Source organism: Colias croceus, chromosome 18 (genome assembly GCF_905220415.1).
Source record: "Colias croceus chromosome 18, ilColCroc2.1".
NCBI lineage: Eukaryota > Metazoa > Arthropoda > Insecta > Lepidoptera > Pieridae > Colias > Colias croceus.
In genome coordinates this window covers 5,635,244-5,651,120 of record NC_059554.1, presented here as the reverse complement: position 1 = coordinate 5,651,120, position 15,877 = coordinate 5,635,244, and the positions used below count along the sequence as shown (strand labels likewise).

Genomic DNA, 15,877 nt, shown 5'->3' with positions numbered 1-15,877 from the left:
TTTCTATTTGATCGAGTATGATTTTGGAAGGGGAGTCGTCGTGTCTGTGTGCGTGTGTCCTCGGCGAAATGATGCCTTCCTCGTTATATGAGTTAATAATAAATTGGTAATATGTACGCATCTTTGTCAGTCTTTCTACAGAGATTAGCAAATAACGTTTTACAGGATGGCATTCGAATTATGAATCGAAATTGTCTTCAATTAATTTGATTAAAATTTCACGCATACCGGAACTATTGGTAGAAACTTGAACAAAGGGAATAAATAGGTAACATTTTACAAGATGGAATTCAAATGCTATGAAATACTCTAAAGTCTAAATCTTTAATTAATTTCATCGCAAAATATACGTATCATTTTTAAAACTCTACTAAAAGAAAAAATCAATAAGTCGTTTTAGGAAGGTGTATAGTTTTCATACAAGCGAGCACATGGTACATAAATTGGCATCATGACAAGAGGAGCTGGTTAACTTGTCGATCTGTGGTTTGTAGTTTCATCACTGACGGGAACTGCCGGGTATTGATTTTTCATATCCGTTTATTTTGTACAACGTTATTTGATGCGAGTGCACGTTTATCGTGGATGTGTTTAAACGAAGCAAAAACATTAAAAAAACAACAGCCGTTTAAAGTTTTTACGATAACTTTTCAATAAAGAAAACTAACTAATTCTAAAGAAAAGCATTTCATAAATAATAAATAAAGTACAAATTGATACAGAAAACATTTTAGATTTCTTAAATATACCTAATGTTATAAAATAAAATTGTATCTTCAAAACATTCGCTTGAAAGAAAATAGATATATTTAATACAACAATACAATTTATGATATTATGTCCTGAGAGAGTTACGTTCGAGTTGCTTTGGTTTCAGTCTAACAAAATAATATTTTGTGATGGAAAATACATTTCTAGTTCTGAAGATATTCGTAAGGGAAGAGGCATTTTGAATACAAATGTAAATTTAAATACGGGTATATTGCATAAATGTAAATTTAATACTATTGGGAGGATTTTGTAACAATTATAGATTTAATTTTAAAGTTTAACAGTGTCTATCTTGTGTAAAAAAAATCTAAATGAAACTTAAAAATGCACAATACTTTTTTCATCTATAGAAGTTTAAGGCGAGCATTATGAAATTGTACTGTTGTAAATAAACGCCAGAGTAAAAAAGTGATAAAACGGGGTATATTTATTCTTATAGTGCTCTATTATAGACGCTAGTCGCTTAAAGAAAAATCCAAGAGTTATAACTGCAACAGTACAAAGGAAGCGAGATATTAATTTGAAATCTTTGTCCCTAATTTAAGTTCTGAGCACGCGTCACGTGTTCCGTCTTCGGCACAATTAGATTTTCTCCGGCGGGATGTCTTGATTTTGTTCTTGTTTGCTGTTTTGCTTCGTACTTTGTCTTTTGTGTTTCAGACTTGGGTCTAGCTCATGCTATTTTGTTTGCTTTAAGCAATTATGAAGCTTGTTAGTATGACAGTAACATATTGTTCTTTGAAAACGCTAACGAACAAAGGATGCTGAACTACAAGGATAGTATAGTTAGCGGCCGGTAATAGAAAATGTTCAGAGAATATTGATTGTAGAAAATTACGTTGAAGCGAAAATTTCCCTTTAACCGTTATTTCATTAAAAATGAATACTTTTAAAGTATGTTTTAGCCAAGTACCTAGTTGTTAATAAAAACATTTCAGAAACATAACATTATACTCACCTATATTTATGACAACGATTCACACTTACTATATTTAGAAGGTGAGACATCCAAACTCTCCCCGCTATTATTGAACTGCCAGAAGAACGTGACGTCAGGCGGGTTGGCCGTCACCGAGCAGCGCACGCGGAGCGTCTCGTCCAACTGAGCGCCAAGCACTTGTGGTGATGTGTGCGTGCATACTGGGGCATCTGTTACACACACATACACATACATGTATATAGTTTTGTAATAGAGAAAAAGTGATAAAAAGCGTGTGTGCCGAGTGTCAGCAGTGAAACTTCTTTAGCAAGATTCAAAGATACCAAAATCGTCGCCTTACTATGGGGTAGTCATGTCGTCATGTCATGGGACTTTACGGTATTGCCATGATGCGACCTCGAAATTTTACTCTCCACGCGCCTAAAGAAGATACACTTCAATATAAATGAGAAACTTTTCATAAGGTTTCATCTGTCACTATCCTGCTTTATGTTATTTTCGTTTTAATCACGTTTTAAGTGTTTTCGCCTTAATGCATTAAGATAACAGCAGAAGCGAGAGGTACAACATCGCCTTAAAATTTCGTTCAGTAATTGGGCTGTCTATGAACGAATCTGACGTTTGACAGACACTTTTTAAGTTTCACTTATCTTAAGCTTTTTTTTAAATTTTGATAAATTATTATCCTTCATCCATTTGTCGAAAGTTTTATGATGATAGGAGCTAGATAATGTATTTCTGAATTTCCGTCCTACCCCCTATTATATTATACTAGCGGTCCGCCCCGGCTTCGCCCGTGGTACATATTTCGCAATAAAAGGTAGCCTATGTTCTTTCTCAGACTCTAAAGATTGTCTGTGCCAAATTTCATCAAAATCGGTCCAGTAGTTTATGCGTGAAAACCATACATACATAATTACAAACCTTTCCTCTTTATAATATTAGTAATTAGTAAAGATTTTTTACGCTCTACAAAAGCTTTGCTATGCTATATTTAATTATTAATTTTAATTCAGAATGCTCGTTGTTGTATGTTGCATGCTTATTGGATTTCCACGGATTTTTGTTTGAGCTGGTAGTCTTAAACGCTTAGAATATAAACGCTATGGTCACTGAGGTGCCATATAAAAATGTACTCAATTCATACCCAACAACATTTTATTTTTAACTTTTAATTGTTATAAATGATAATGCTTACCATTCAAACGACGCGGGTAGCCCTCACAAAACTTGTAACAATTATTCCTACTTATCTAGATTATTTTCATTGTTAAACTTATCAATTTTAGTATCAATGGAAAAAATCTCTTGAAAATAAGGCTCTATTATTCGAAGTTAATGGAATCTTGCGATTTTACGCTCGAATGAATAATGTAATTGTTTTACTTTTATTTTCTTAGCTGAATTATTGGACAAACATCATTTTTCAAATTGTGCAGACATTTAATATTAAGTTTTTAATTTATTTTTTCTATATAAAAAGACACAGATAAAAAGGTGTCTTTTCAAGCTGTCATATTGGAAAAATGTTGTAACGATAAAATCAGATGAAATTAATTAAATTTGTTCTGAACTTGTTCTGAATAAGGAATGAAGAATTGGAATTTAAAAATAAACGTTTTCATTATAAAAAAAAATATTAACTTTGTCGTACAAAATATAAGGTAGATAATAATAAAAAAAATATAGGTAGGTACTCAAACGAGGAAATGTTTTGATCACATTGTTACGAGTCAATATCATAATTACTGAACGCTGCTTATCCATTATCGTTACATCATTATCTACGAAACAACGTAACTTTCAGCATTAAAACGAACTTCCCTCCAATCAATAATTTGTTACTGTTGTGATTGATGCTTCGATAATGATTTACGATTCAGAACTTTTACCTTCACTTGTTTACCAAAACTTTGTTATATTATTAACGAATTAATGATCATTGTGAATAAACGAATCCCAACGCAGTCATTACAGTACTTTGGTTTGATCGATTATAAATCCACAGAGGCTATATCTAAATAAGTTTTGTCTAATAGGGATTTAATTTCATAGAATATTGAAACAACTGAAGTATTTAGTATTTTGAACAACAAATAACTTTTTAATGTGGTGGTAAAACATCAAGTATATGTATAATATAAAGTATTAATAATAATAACCGGTCATAAAAGATGGCCGAGTGTAACATTAATGAATTTAATACGTGCTGGTATTGTGGGTCAACTCTTATCTACTGGAAATATCTCAGAAATAAACTAAACATGTCATTATGTTAAATTTTATATTGCTTTGTTTAATCAACAGCAGTATGTCATTAGTGAGCATTGATTTATCATTTACTAGCTTTTCGCCCGCAGCTTCGCTCGCTTTGTCTAAAAACCTAAATTATATACTAAAACCTTCCTCTTGAATCCGTTGCGTAGTTTTTAAGATTTAAGCAGACATAGGAACAGAGAAAGCGACTTTGTTTTATATTATGTAGTGATATGGCATATAATAGGGGTTAATGTGTATCTATGGAGCAAACAATGCGTCCTTCAATAAATATTCGTCTTACCCCGTTGGCTGTAACAAATCTACCCCGCTATCTCTGAAAGAATGATTGATATTCCGCGATTAACGTCCCTCCCGATGAAATGAAATTAGTATTTCTTGATAATGGAAAACAAAAGGCCGATTCAAATTGGAAAAACAATCGCAACAATTTACTTATTGAGGTGTTTTGTTTTTATTCGACTATTTTTATGGAACGGAAAGCCGTTTTGTCCAGTGGCCTATTTACGATTCAATTGTCTGTCGCATGAATGTGAAATATCATCCAATTAATTCTAAAGTTGTAAATTAGAATCAATGTTTTATTCTTGCTTGTGTTTAATTAAATACTTATTTACTAATAACGTACAATGTAATTAACGCATTATTTTTCGGTAGATCGACGACGATTTGACTACGAGAGATTATAATCCATCGAAGTGAAAACAAACTCTCACAGTATTGACCCAATAATTTACTTTACGTCATTTACAATGTCCGGTCACGGTTTCATTTCGATAGGTATATTTTAATCTATTGAATAACATGCTTTAAATAGTAATAAATAACACTGGTCTGCAAAGAAATCCTCCTTTGAATAAAAATATGATAAACATGTAGATCTTAACATGCTGAATCTAGATCTGCTTTCAGTTTTTTTGTATCACGTCAAATTTTTTTTTTATTGTCGTTTTTAAATACCTCAAAATTCTGTATTGTTTGTTAGTCTTTCTTGCAATAATGCTATTTTATTCGGTCTTTATGATATTTTTCGTCACAAAAACGACTTGAATTTTTAAAACTATAACGATATCTACAGAAGACATTATTTTTACACTAATTTGTAGGGAAATTTATGGGATTCCGTAGTTCTCATCATTACTCCGCTGCGCTCAGTTCAAAGTAAAGTTTTAAGGTGACGGTTGATGATTTTATCCTAATAATTTGGTAATTTTTTTATATTGTACTGATATATTGATGAAAATTTGTACATAATTTCAACCATAAAGCAAAATTGAATCACGTGTTATGGATTTTTCAACGATGCAACATCGAAAGCGCGAGTCTTTAGTGTGGTCTCTAGGGACTGCAAATGTGGGAGCTTAGATAAGACTTAAATTATTAAATTAAGCAGACTAAAGCTGTAAAAAGAGTATCTGGTGACCACTATGAAACATTTCACCAGAAGTTTGAGAGGAGATACGGAAAAGCTAACTGAAAATATAGACAATAAGTTGGCAGCAAAGCTTGTTGATTTTACTTGATCGATTCGTCGCGAAACTCCTTATAAAATATTAAAAGAAAAGAAAATTACTAATTGAAACAATGTAAATAATGTGTAATTATATTATCTTATAGTTTTTAATAGTTTTCTTGACATTATTTGTAATATTTAAACCTAATTATTAAATTAACGGTGTATTCTTAGAACAAAAAATGGGTTTCTTTCAAATTAAACCACAAAAAATCTAGACGTGATACAAATTTTTTAAAACTTCATTTCTGTTCAGAAGTATCACTTCTATAATAATCTTGTGCAAAAATAAGGAGCGCGAAAAAAAATTTTTTTGCAGACCAGTGTAATTAGATGATACGGAGTACAATTAGCACAAGTAGCTTTATTTGTTATATGCTATAAAAAGTGATAATGTCTTTATTTTTATGTTAAATATTAATAATCAATGTAACCAATTAAATGTAAAACCACTATCGTATTGGGAAACTGTAATATATAATTTCACGACATATATTAAATTTAAGGGTTTTTACAATTTTACGGCGACACACAAAAAATAAAAGGCGAGTCCGCACAGAGCGAGCAGCCTCGCGGAGCAATTGCTACACGTATCAAATCCATAAACGTAGACATGGCTCGATTGAGAAAAATGTCAGCACGGACATTTTCGAGCCACGACCACACTGGTCGAGTTGCTTCTTTTGCTTCGCTTGGCTACGCGCTCATTGCAGATCCGCCTATAAAACATCGATTCAGAAATCTATATAAAGGCGCACTCACACTGTATGCTGAGGTGCGTGGCGCGGCTGGCGGTCTCGCCGAGCGCGTTGGTCGCGCGGCACGAGTACTCGCCGCTGTGCTCGCGCGTCAACTTCTGCAGCACGAGCGACTTCGTGCTCACTATCACGCCGAGCACCACGTTGTGTACTACTGGTTTGTCCTGTGTTGATACACGTGTTTCAGTTAAAACATGTTTTTAAGTTAGCACAAGTTTTTCCCTAATTAGATTAAGAATAAAATTAAGAGCTAAATTGACTTAGTTATAGCCAAGTTATAAGTTCATACTTAGTGTCAGAACACGTTTCTGACAAGCGAGTCAGTTGACAAAATTTGCGATCGATGTTCTCGCGAAGGATGTTCGCTCTATGGAGGGCCATCTATTCACAGTCAACATAATTATGACGCTCGTCGCTTCGCTCCTCGCTAACATACAGTTTACTAACAACTATTAATTATATTCATGTAAACAATATAGAAAAACAAATAATTTAAGTATACCTAGATTATATTTTAATGGAAAAATGGTAATCGGTTGTTTTACTTTACTACTAAGGTATAAGAAATGAGGAATCGAATCGATTAGGGCTTATATTAGGTGGTAAACATAGAAAGTTACGTTACCGCTAAACGAATAATATTACTTCAGTCGTACTTCTCATATATATTATAAACTGTCACAGCTTTATAAAATATATTGAGTATATGTGTTAATATCATAACAAACACGAATATCATTTTTCTATAATATGGCTTATTAGTATGATAAAACAATTATACACAAATGATGATCTAATACGTTGTTGTAATTTGTTTACCGAGTAGAATGTAATTGTAACAAGGTTTAATAAGATACATTGTTCATTTTTAATATAATAAGTGAGTAAAACAATCAGCTGACACCGTGAACAATTACGCGTTTAGTTGGAATTGTTCATGATTTATTCATCCCCTTTCCTCGACAGAACTGAATCGCTCCGTGACAATGCTATTTAGATATCTCGTTATTGTTATTCAATAGAATATTGTTTTAAATCGACAATGTTCGTGTTCTGGGAGTTTCGTGTGAAGCGATAAAGGTCACGAAAGCGCGTCCTGATTACTATACAGTTCAGCCAAGTGTGAATGTAATCATCAAAACGTACCCGAAATGTAATGAAAGCATTTGTTTGTACAACCTCGTTACAGCCAGACGTATTTATGTATAAATTCATTAGGATGAAAATTAGTTTCATAATTCAATTAATTACGAGCAATTAATATGTAGTGTCTGATTATTATTTGATATAGAAATATTTATGTGAGATTCGCATATGTTATGGACCAAATCAAGAAATGGAATGTTAAAATTATGCCAAATAAGATTCGAGTGGGCTATAACCCGATTGTTCTAACATGGCTGCAGCACATTCACCTACCCTACATATTTATTTCACACGGTCAGAAAGAATTCCACAGAATCAACTTTTTTAGAAAAACATGACTATAACGGATGCTTTGGATTATAAATTTATCTAATGTAAAAGATTTCTGGTGAAGTATCTGTGCTATTCTTTTATTTTTCATAGTAAAGCAAATGGAACTGCAATCGGTACCGTTATCGGTACTATTACAGCTTATTATTATGGCTAATACTTACATTATGATACCAGGAGATGCGATGCTCCTTGGGGTTGGCGCGAACTGAGCATTCGAAGTACACGTCATCGCCTTCTTTGATTTCATTAGGGTTGAGGGTGCTTCCCAGTGATAGTGATACTACGGGCGGATCTAAAACAAGATTCTTATTTATTGTAAAATTATTCTTCAATTTTGAAATTTTTGATTTACATAGGTAATCATTTTATTTATTTATTTTTCTAATTGACCATTTGACAATAATTTTAGATCAGAGACCTAGATTATACAATGGTAATTGGTGAGCGTTTCTTAAAACGTAATCCTTACGGAGCCATTAAAAAGATAAAAAGGCCCGTGAAGCACAGCTAAATAATTATTTTGTGATACAAAGTTTTGACAATTTAATCGATCTTGAACTACATATAAGAACGTCAAAGTTAAAAGCATTCAAGATTCTCTTAAAACGATTAAAGCTCAAAGGCGATGTCTCCCCTTTTTGAAGAACTTCGGTTTAGGACGAAATTCTATTACATTAAATTATTTAAGATTAATTTGCTGGGGTTTTCGTAGAATTGTTAATAAAAGCCGACGCAGAAACATTTCTAGTAGCTGTCTTCTAACAGATCCTTGATATTGAAGGAACTTGTAATTATATCTCAGCTTCTTATAAATAATTAAATATTACTCGATTAAGTAATATAGAGTAGTAAGTTGTGGTGTGGTCTAGTCACTTTAAATTTAAAATTGAATCATTATTTTTTTTAAATATAGTACTTAGCTTGTACAGTAAAGTTCTATTAGAATAACAAGTGGCTTTGTTTTTCGCAAATAGTTAAATTAAAAGACGGGAAAATACTGACGTAAAATGGTGGATCAGGAGGTAAATGTACGAGACATATCGAGTATATTATGTTTATAGTTAATAAAGAAGAGTAGTTTATAAAGTTAAAAAACCACATTAACTCTCTGAGCCTGCTAATAAGAGGTTTCAGCAAAACTCTGAAAATGCATTTCCAAGAACTATTAAATAGCCAATCATAGCGTAGAATTAGTGGAAGTAACATTAGGAATGGCAATGATCGCGTAGCTCGTTCCAGATTGCATCGAAGCGTCTGGCCGCGTTCAGGTGAACGGTTATCTGCGGGAAACGGGCGCTGACACTTTATTGGCCATTAAAGACCTATAACGACGTCGCCCCGCACCGCGAGAAACGTCCTACAAATAAACATTTACGATTCCTCCATTTAAATTGTTGCCAAAACGATTCGCGCCGGGAGCAGCGAAATTCTCCCCGCTCTAAATGCGTTACGGTTCGCCAAGCAGAAGTAAATAGAATTTATTTATATTTGAAAATTAATTTCCTTTGTCGTTACATAATAGAGTCAGTTATTTTGACGACTGGCCCGTTAGAGAATTAAGTCGAACTGTTTAATCGTCACATTTGAGGGCACAAAAATTGTGTTATTAAAATTTCCTTCTCAAAAATATTACCTTCAACACAGAATGTTTCAAATAAATATAAAATCACTAACAGAACATTCCGTATAGTAGGAGTCTCTTTTTCTTTCCGGCATATAATGAAAACAGTAGGTAAAATAAGCTTGCGTTTCAATTGTACAACAATAACAGTTACAAGTTGAAAACAATAGAAAATACAATAAAGTTCATTTGAAACGCGAATAGGCATGAAGTTGTAGCAGGAATGGGTACAATTTTCCATTCTAATTCAACGTTCTCAGCTCACATTTACGTATTTTCTAGAAGCTAGTACGAGCTCTGTGAAACATAACGTAATGGCTGTGAAAGTGTTTCGACTTCTAAACGGATGCGGACTACACTACTCTGAATTAGTTTTTGGCCAGTCCCCGGCTGTTAACTGTTGACGTTGAGGACTAGCCAAAACTAACAAGGTTTTAATTACGCTTTACAGTTCTCCACACTCCGCACAAGCCTTTAATAACACCCAGCGAAGTCACTCTTTGAAAATGTTTACAATCTGTTTGGATGTGATGCGTGAGGGACACTGTTTAATTACTTTCGAAGACATTACAAGTACTAAGATCTGTTTTATTAAAGTTGTTTTGTTTATGATTGATCTTTTACAGCAGTTACGCAATTCGATAAAATACTTGTAATAATATTATGCAAAGTAAATAAAGGTTTTGTGTGAATGAATCGGTCAATTAATGCTTCAATTTATACATAATAGTTATAATAATTTTGGGCGTGAATCTAATTTCATATTATTTGATAGAACAATTCTAATCCAATCTTACGTGTGTTTGCAGCAATTCATTGTAAATTAAATTGGAACAATCGACAAATAAGTTCCAAGTGGCGTAATTGGAATCCATTCTAACTTTGCGTAGTAGTAATTAATTGACGAGACTAAATAAAACCTTTAATTTTGGCACCGCGTTTCAAACTGATTTGAATCGATCGTACAAAGCCTATTGAGAGCAAACTATCATATTAGTAAATGTCGCGCGTACTTATATAAAAGTTGTCGCATAATAAATAAGAGTTAGAAACTTAACGTTGTAAGAAAAAGTTCATCTTGGAAACTTCTAATTGCATGAAGCAGACTTCGGAAATCGAAAACGACCTAATAGAAAGCAGTAAAAGAGCAATCATTAATTTCACGGCTTTATCGACTTCACTTCAAGTATTTTTAAATCTAAAGAAATCCTACGTTTGCGTTTCGATCCTTACGTTTTAATAACTTTTCAATTAAATTGTGAGTAGTGAAAGACTTATGAAACGGGATATTTACAAAGTTGTACAAGATAAATATAATTTTTGTTGTCAGATAATATTACCATACTATGATATTACTTCTAAATGTAATTAAATAATAGATTTAGATATTAAACTACGAGTGAGTGGAATTTCGTGTTGCCAGTAGGATAGGGCGGATGCATTTTATAACACTTCCAACAATCGATTTTTAACTAGGGCAAGGTGATGCATTTTTCGTTGGACTTTTTTGTTTCAATTCGTAAATAAACCCAAAACAATACATCAAGTGGTTTTATATGTCTCTAAAGAATAATAAACAAATTTAAATGAGAAGATATTTTGTACACAAGCTCATAATGTTCCTCAGTATTAAGTTTGCATAAACAAAACGAAGAGCATGTATGCTAAGAGAACGAGGCATTTTGCGAAGGTGTTCTTCTAAGTAGCAATGATAATTAAGCTAAACGATGTCAGAGATGTGAGAACTGGTTGAGTTGAGCTCCTTTATTACTTATTTTGCAGCAATATTTGTTTAGGAAATGTTTCCGTGAATTAAGAAGTGAAGTAAATTGTCTCATTGTCTCAGCAAATAGGCGGGTATTGGAGCAAATTGTGTTAAGCTCGTTTGCTTGCGTTGCACGGAATTAAGGTAAATGTAAATGCTTTTATAATACGATTTTTGTTTTTATACGGGTTTTAAACAATTTAGCAAATTATCGTGAGGAGGATTTAGCCTCGGTGATTTAATTTTACTTTCCTTGTCAATTATTTTGAAATTTGGGATTGTATTCAATATGACGTTATAAGAAACCATTATTTGTCTGTTCTCTAGACTACACGTGCAATAAATAATTTTAACATAGTTGTAAGTAGACGTTTTCCATCTTTATATACCCATTCATGTTTTTAATTTACATAAATACGATGAAAGCATCGCCCGTGTCTTGTAAACATTTTCATTAAAATTAAGGGGAGACATTTAATCCTTTGTATATAATAGGTTACTTTGCGAGTTATTAATATAATAAGAAAATAGGTACGCATAAATAGAATTTCTATAGCCTCTGTTTGGTCTGAAGTGTTTTCACTAAAAGATGATTACCTGCTGTCTATTATATCTGAATATGGTGGTGGAAAAGAATAAATATGTGGTCAAATCCAAGAGGTAGATAGAGCTAAAAATTTTAAATCTTAATTATACAGAGTGTCCCGCCGATATAGTAATATTATGCTTAATGAATCTTTAAGTTCAGCAAACAATGTTATTACGTTAATAATACTAAAACAAAAAAACGATGTGTTTTTTTAGTTCTTACATATTTTCTTAAACTCTATCATATTTACATTTTCGCGCAGCCGGGATATTATATTGCACGCGCGCGTGCATGTGGTGGGCGGTTTGCGAGTTAAGGGCGTACACATAGTTATAAGAATTCATCTAATAGGAAAAAAATTGTCTAGAATTTGAGGAAGCGTATGAAGAACTGTATCTTCTATTGAGCATAGTATAACACATACTGGACACCCTGTATTTAATAAAATAAATGAAGCGTAATTTCATCTTCTATCTTCATTCTTTTTTTTCCACTTTGGCTGCGGAGTAAGGTCGTAAGAACTTGTGCACTACTTTTGTGTTTTTTTTACTACATCCTATAATATACTCACACACGACATCCAGCTTGAAGGAGTCGTCTATGCTCTGTCCGGGCAGCGCGCTGTTGTCCGCCTGGCACTTGACCAGCGCGCCGTCGTCCTCCGGCTGCGCCGCGAACTGCAGCGTGCTGCTCACCCACGTGTCGTTTGAGCCTTCTGTTATCTATGGTAAAGATACAAAACAATATAATAATCATACTTAGTGTAAGCAAAAATGTAACATGTTTATCGTAAATAAAGAATTATAAATAACTAGTTCATCACCCGCGGCTTCGCCCACTTTGTCTCAAACCTAATTAAATCCCATATTAAATCACTCTATCTATTAAAAAAAAAACCGCGACAAAATCCGTTGAGTGGTTTTAAAGATTTAAGCATACAAAGGGACATAGGGATAAAGAAAGCGACTGTTTTAAATACTATGTAGTGTTGATACGCTATGAATTTACGCTATGACACGATACGATACGATAATCTATACGATATGATTCGACTAGCTGCAATATGATATAATAATATAATACAGTAAATAAAGATTTATAATCATTTGAATGATAGGTATATTAACTATAGTCGTAGTATGTATATTGTGGTTGCGAAGTTGCGAAGCTTCGCTACAGAGCAATATCCGTAAAGATTGAACCGATATTAAAAATAAGTTTAGTGATAATAATTTCGTTCGGTTAGGTAATTATTGAATTTGTTCATTACCTACACACGTAGAGATGATAATATATTTCTGGTTTATTTATAGTTTATATTATTTGTCAGGAAATGAATATAGTTCGCCAAAATGTGCAAATACATAAAAGTACAATATAGAGCAAATAGATGTTATATTTTAATTAACACAGTAAAAATGGTAAAAACATCAAATTATAGATCGTGAGAAAATATAAATTTAAAATTATTTTTCCCAAAAACACATTGAAAAGTAAATATTTTAATAATTGCGTCACGATGCCAGAGATATTTCGCGAGCCTTTCAGTCACAGGCAGACAAGTAGGATCTCAAACTTAATTGGTCTCTTTGAAATTTTTAATAAAGCTAGTTTCCTTCAATATTTCGCGAAGAGGTCCTGATGTATAAGCTTCTGTGGAAGCTCCTTTGGCGTACCTCTTAATAAGTCTGTAGATGAAAATGTACCCATTTTTATACCATTTTCTATCTTTTATAAACTGGGAGCATAAAAGAACACTGAGAAAATATAAAATGGAATGAATAGATACAATTTAAAAAATGTCGAATAACGTTTGATATTAAGAAAATGAAATCATATCATACCCAAATTCAATTGTGTTTGAAATAAAGACAAAACTGTAATAATTTTACCGTTACCGACGCAAATTGACCTATCAATCATATAACATAAAAACAAACGTAACCTTTTAAACTCTTCCATTTATAACGAGACTCTCAACAATGGGAGCATAATACAATGTTTTACAATATACCGTTTCTATTTCATATTGCTATTAATCCTTTTCAAATGTTATGTTTATTTCATCATATTTTTAAACAAAATTTAGCTGAAACAAATTTAAGTTTTTTTTTAATTGCCGGATTGATTGGGTATTATGACGTAGGTAATAACTTTGTGTATATCTCATCGTAAAATTATAATTACAGTGGTAGATTATAATGTCTCAATAGGATTGTTTAGGTTGGGTTCGTTTTATTCCAATACTACACAGAAATTGCGCTTCGCCAGGCTACGTCAATTCACAACCTGCACCTCACAGCTGTTTGGGAAAAGTAAATTATTGGCATAATACATAATCAAAATATATTCGCGTTGTAGTCTATTGATAAATAATGCGTGAAATTGCATGAAAATCTTTCGGATGACAGTTTTTACCATCTTACGGCGACATATACAAATATGTAAAGGTAAGTAAGTATGCGAAATATTTCCTCTGCCTTTTCATATTTTGTTAGTCGAGATACGCGATTAATCAGTTTGTCCTCATGAAACCCTCCAAACCACAAACCAGCACATACCTTTCCCCTAGTGAATTTCCGATTGTCCTTGAACCAAGTGAGCTGAGCCGGCGGGCGGCTGCCCTCCGCCACACACGATAAGCTCACGTAGCGTTCCGACGATAGCGTCGCCGGCTTCTTCACTATCTGCACCGACGTCGGCCGCACTGTAACAAATGTGCCCGCTCGTATCTTTGCGAATATCGCGCCTGTGCTATGTACGAATGACATATTTGTTTGTAAATGGCTGGTTATGCTGCAAGTTTCGGATTCTGCCCTTGGTGGGATAGTCAAGATCGCAGATGTTTCAAAAATACGTTGTTCTAGTCACGTATGTATTGTCTACGTAGTGTGCGTAAGAAACATAAGATTTGTTAGAAAATGTTATGTTAACTGAACAATACGAATTTATCCACTAGTAGCATTAGATAAATTAATAATTAAATAGTTATTTATTAAAAACTGCATTTTCAGAAACATAAAATTATAGTCTACATATTCACTTTAGAACAATAACCAAACAAAACGTGCAGCATTTCATTTTCATCATTCCATCATTATTTAAGTTCTTTGGAAATGTTGAGCGGATTAACATCGTGTATTATTACGCTTTGTGTCTTTTCAGCAATTGTTCCGTTATTGTCATTATTGTCTTTTGAGTAATACTTTTCGACGTGGAGCTTTTGAATGTGTCAAGCGTCATACAAATGTATATTTTTGTGATAACAATTGTTATCATTGTTCCGTAAAAATATTCTTTCTTATTGGAAATTGGCACTTATAGTTACTTCTTCAATTAGTATTATGTAAGATTCTTATGGAATTTAACCTTATTTCTTTCTTTCATTCATCTTTTAAAGCTTTATATATCACTCTAAATTAATGGTAAATTTTGACATACAAATTTAACACATTTTCGTAACAAACGTAATTCTGAATAATTTATAAGAAGTAATTATGATATTATATTATTACTGCTACTTATTCAAAGGTCCTTAGGGACTCACTAAAGGACTTATTCATAATTATTATTAAGATAAATGTATTTAAGCCGTAGTTATAATAATATTGTTAATTGCTAATCGTGTATTTTGCGCTTTCCATTTTCGATTTAAGAATGTTAGTAGGTATTAACATAACAATTGGCAAAATTTTACAGTATTTTGGGCTACTTTGGAATGTATAAGAATGAATATATACTGCTTACACTAAAATTTTCTAGTTTTAAGAAAAACTATATCCCACTAAACATAAAAAGACATTACTTACAATTCATTTCTAATCTGACTGTCTTTTCCTGCGGGCTGACGAGGTTGGTATTAGATGCTCTGCACTTAAACGTAGTATTCAAGTGGGATCTCTTGACATGGGGCAGTTCTAGCTTATTCACCACCACGTGTGAATCTGTCTTCTCGCCGATGTATTGTGGTGCTGGTACTCCATCGATGAGCCAGATGATCGTGGGAGACGGTCGACCTGCGAACAGAACACTATAGAAAATGGGGATCTAGTATTATTTTTTGAGTGTATGCGAATTTTTAATGCATTGAATGGTGTTGATTATAATATTAATATACTAGCCAATCGCTCTGGATTGGCATAGATTATACCAGAGCATAAAAAA

At 32.9% G+C, this 15,877-nt stretch overlaps 1 protein-coding gene across 3 annotated transcripts in view; it reads right to left on the bottom strand.

Moving 5' to 3' along the window:
• The window catches only part of LOC123699460 (hemicentin-1-like), a 65,978-nt gene that overhangs the window by 15,893 nt on the left and 34,208 nt on the right, over positions 1-15,877 (bottom strand). For all 3 annotated transcript variants that reach the window (XM_045646398.1, XM_045646399.1, XM_045646400.1), the window contains exons 6-11: positions 15,523-15,729; positions 14,275-14,420; positions 12,285-12,435; positions 7,900-8,030; positions 6,264-6,423; positions 1,759-1,920 (exon numbers count right to left, since the gene is read on the bottom strand). In XM_045646398.1, coding sequence (XP_045502354.1) covers positions 1,759-1,920; positions 6,264-6,423; positions 7,900-8,030; positions 12,285-12,435; positions 14,275-14,420; positions 15,523-15,729 — 957 coding nt within the window. The remainder of the gene's footprint in view (positions 1-1,758; positions 1,921-6,263; positions 6,424-7,899; positions 8,031-12,284; positions 12,436-14,274; positions 14,421-15,522; positions 15,730-15,877) is intronic.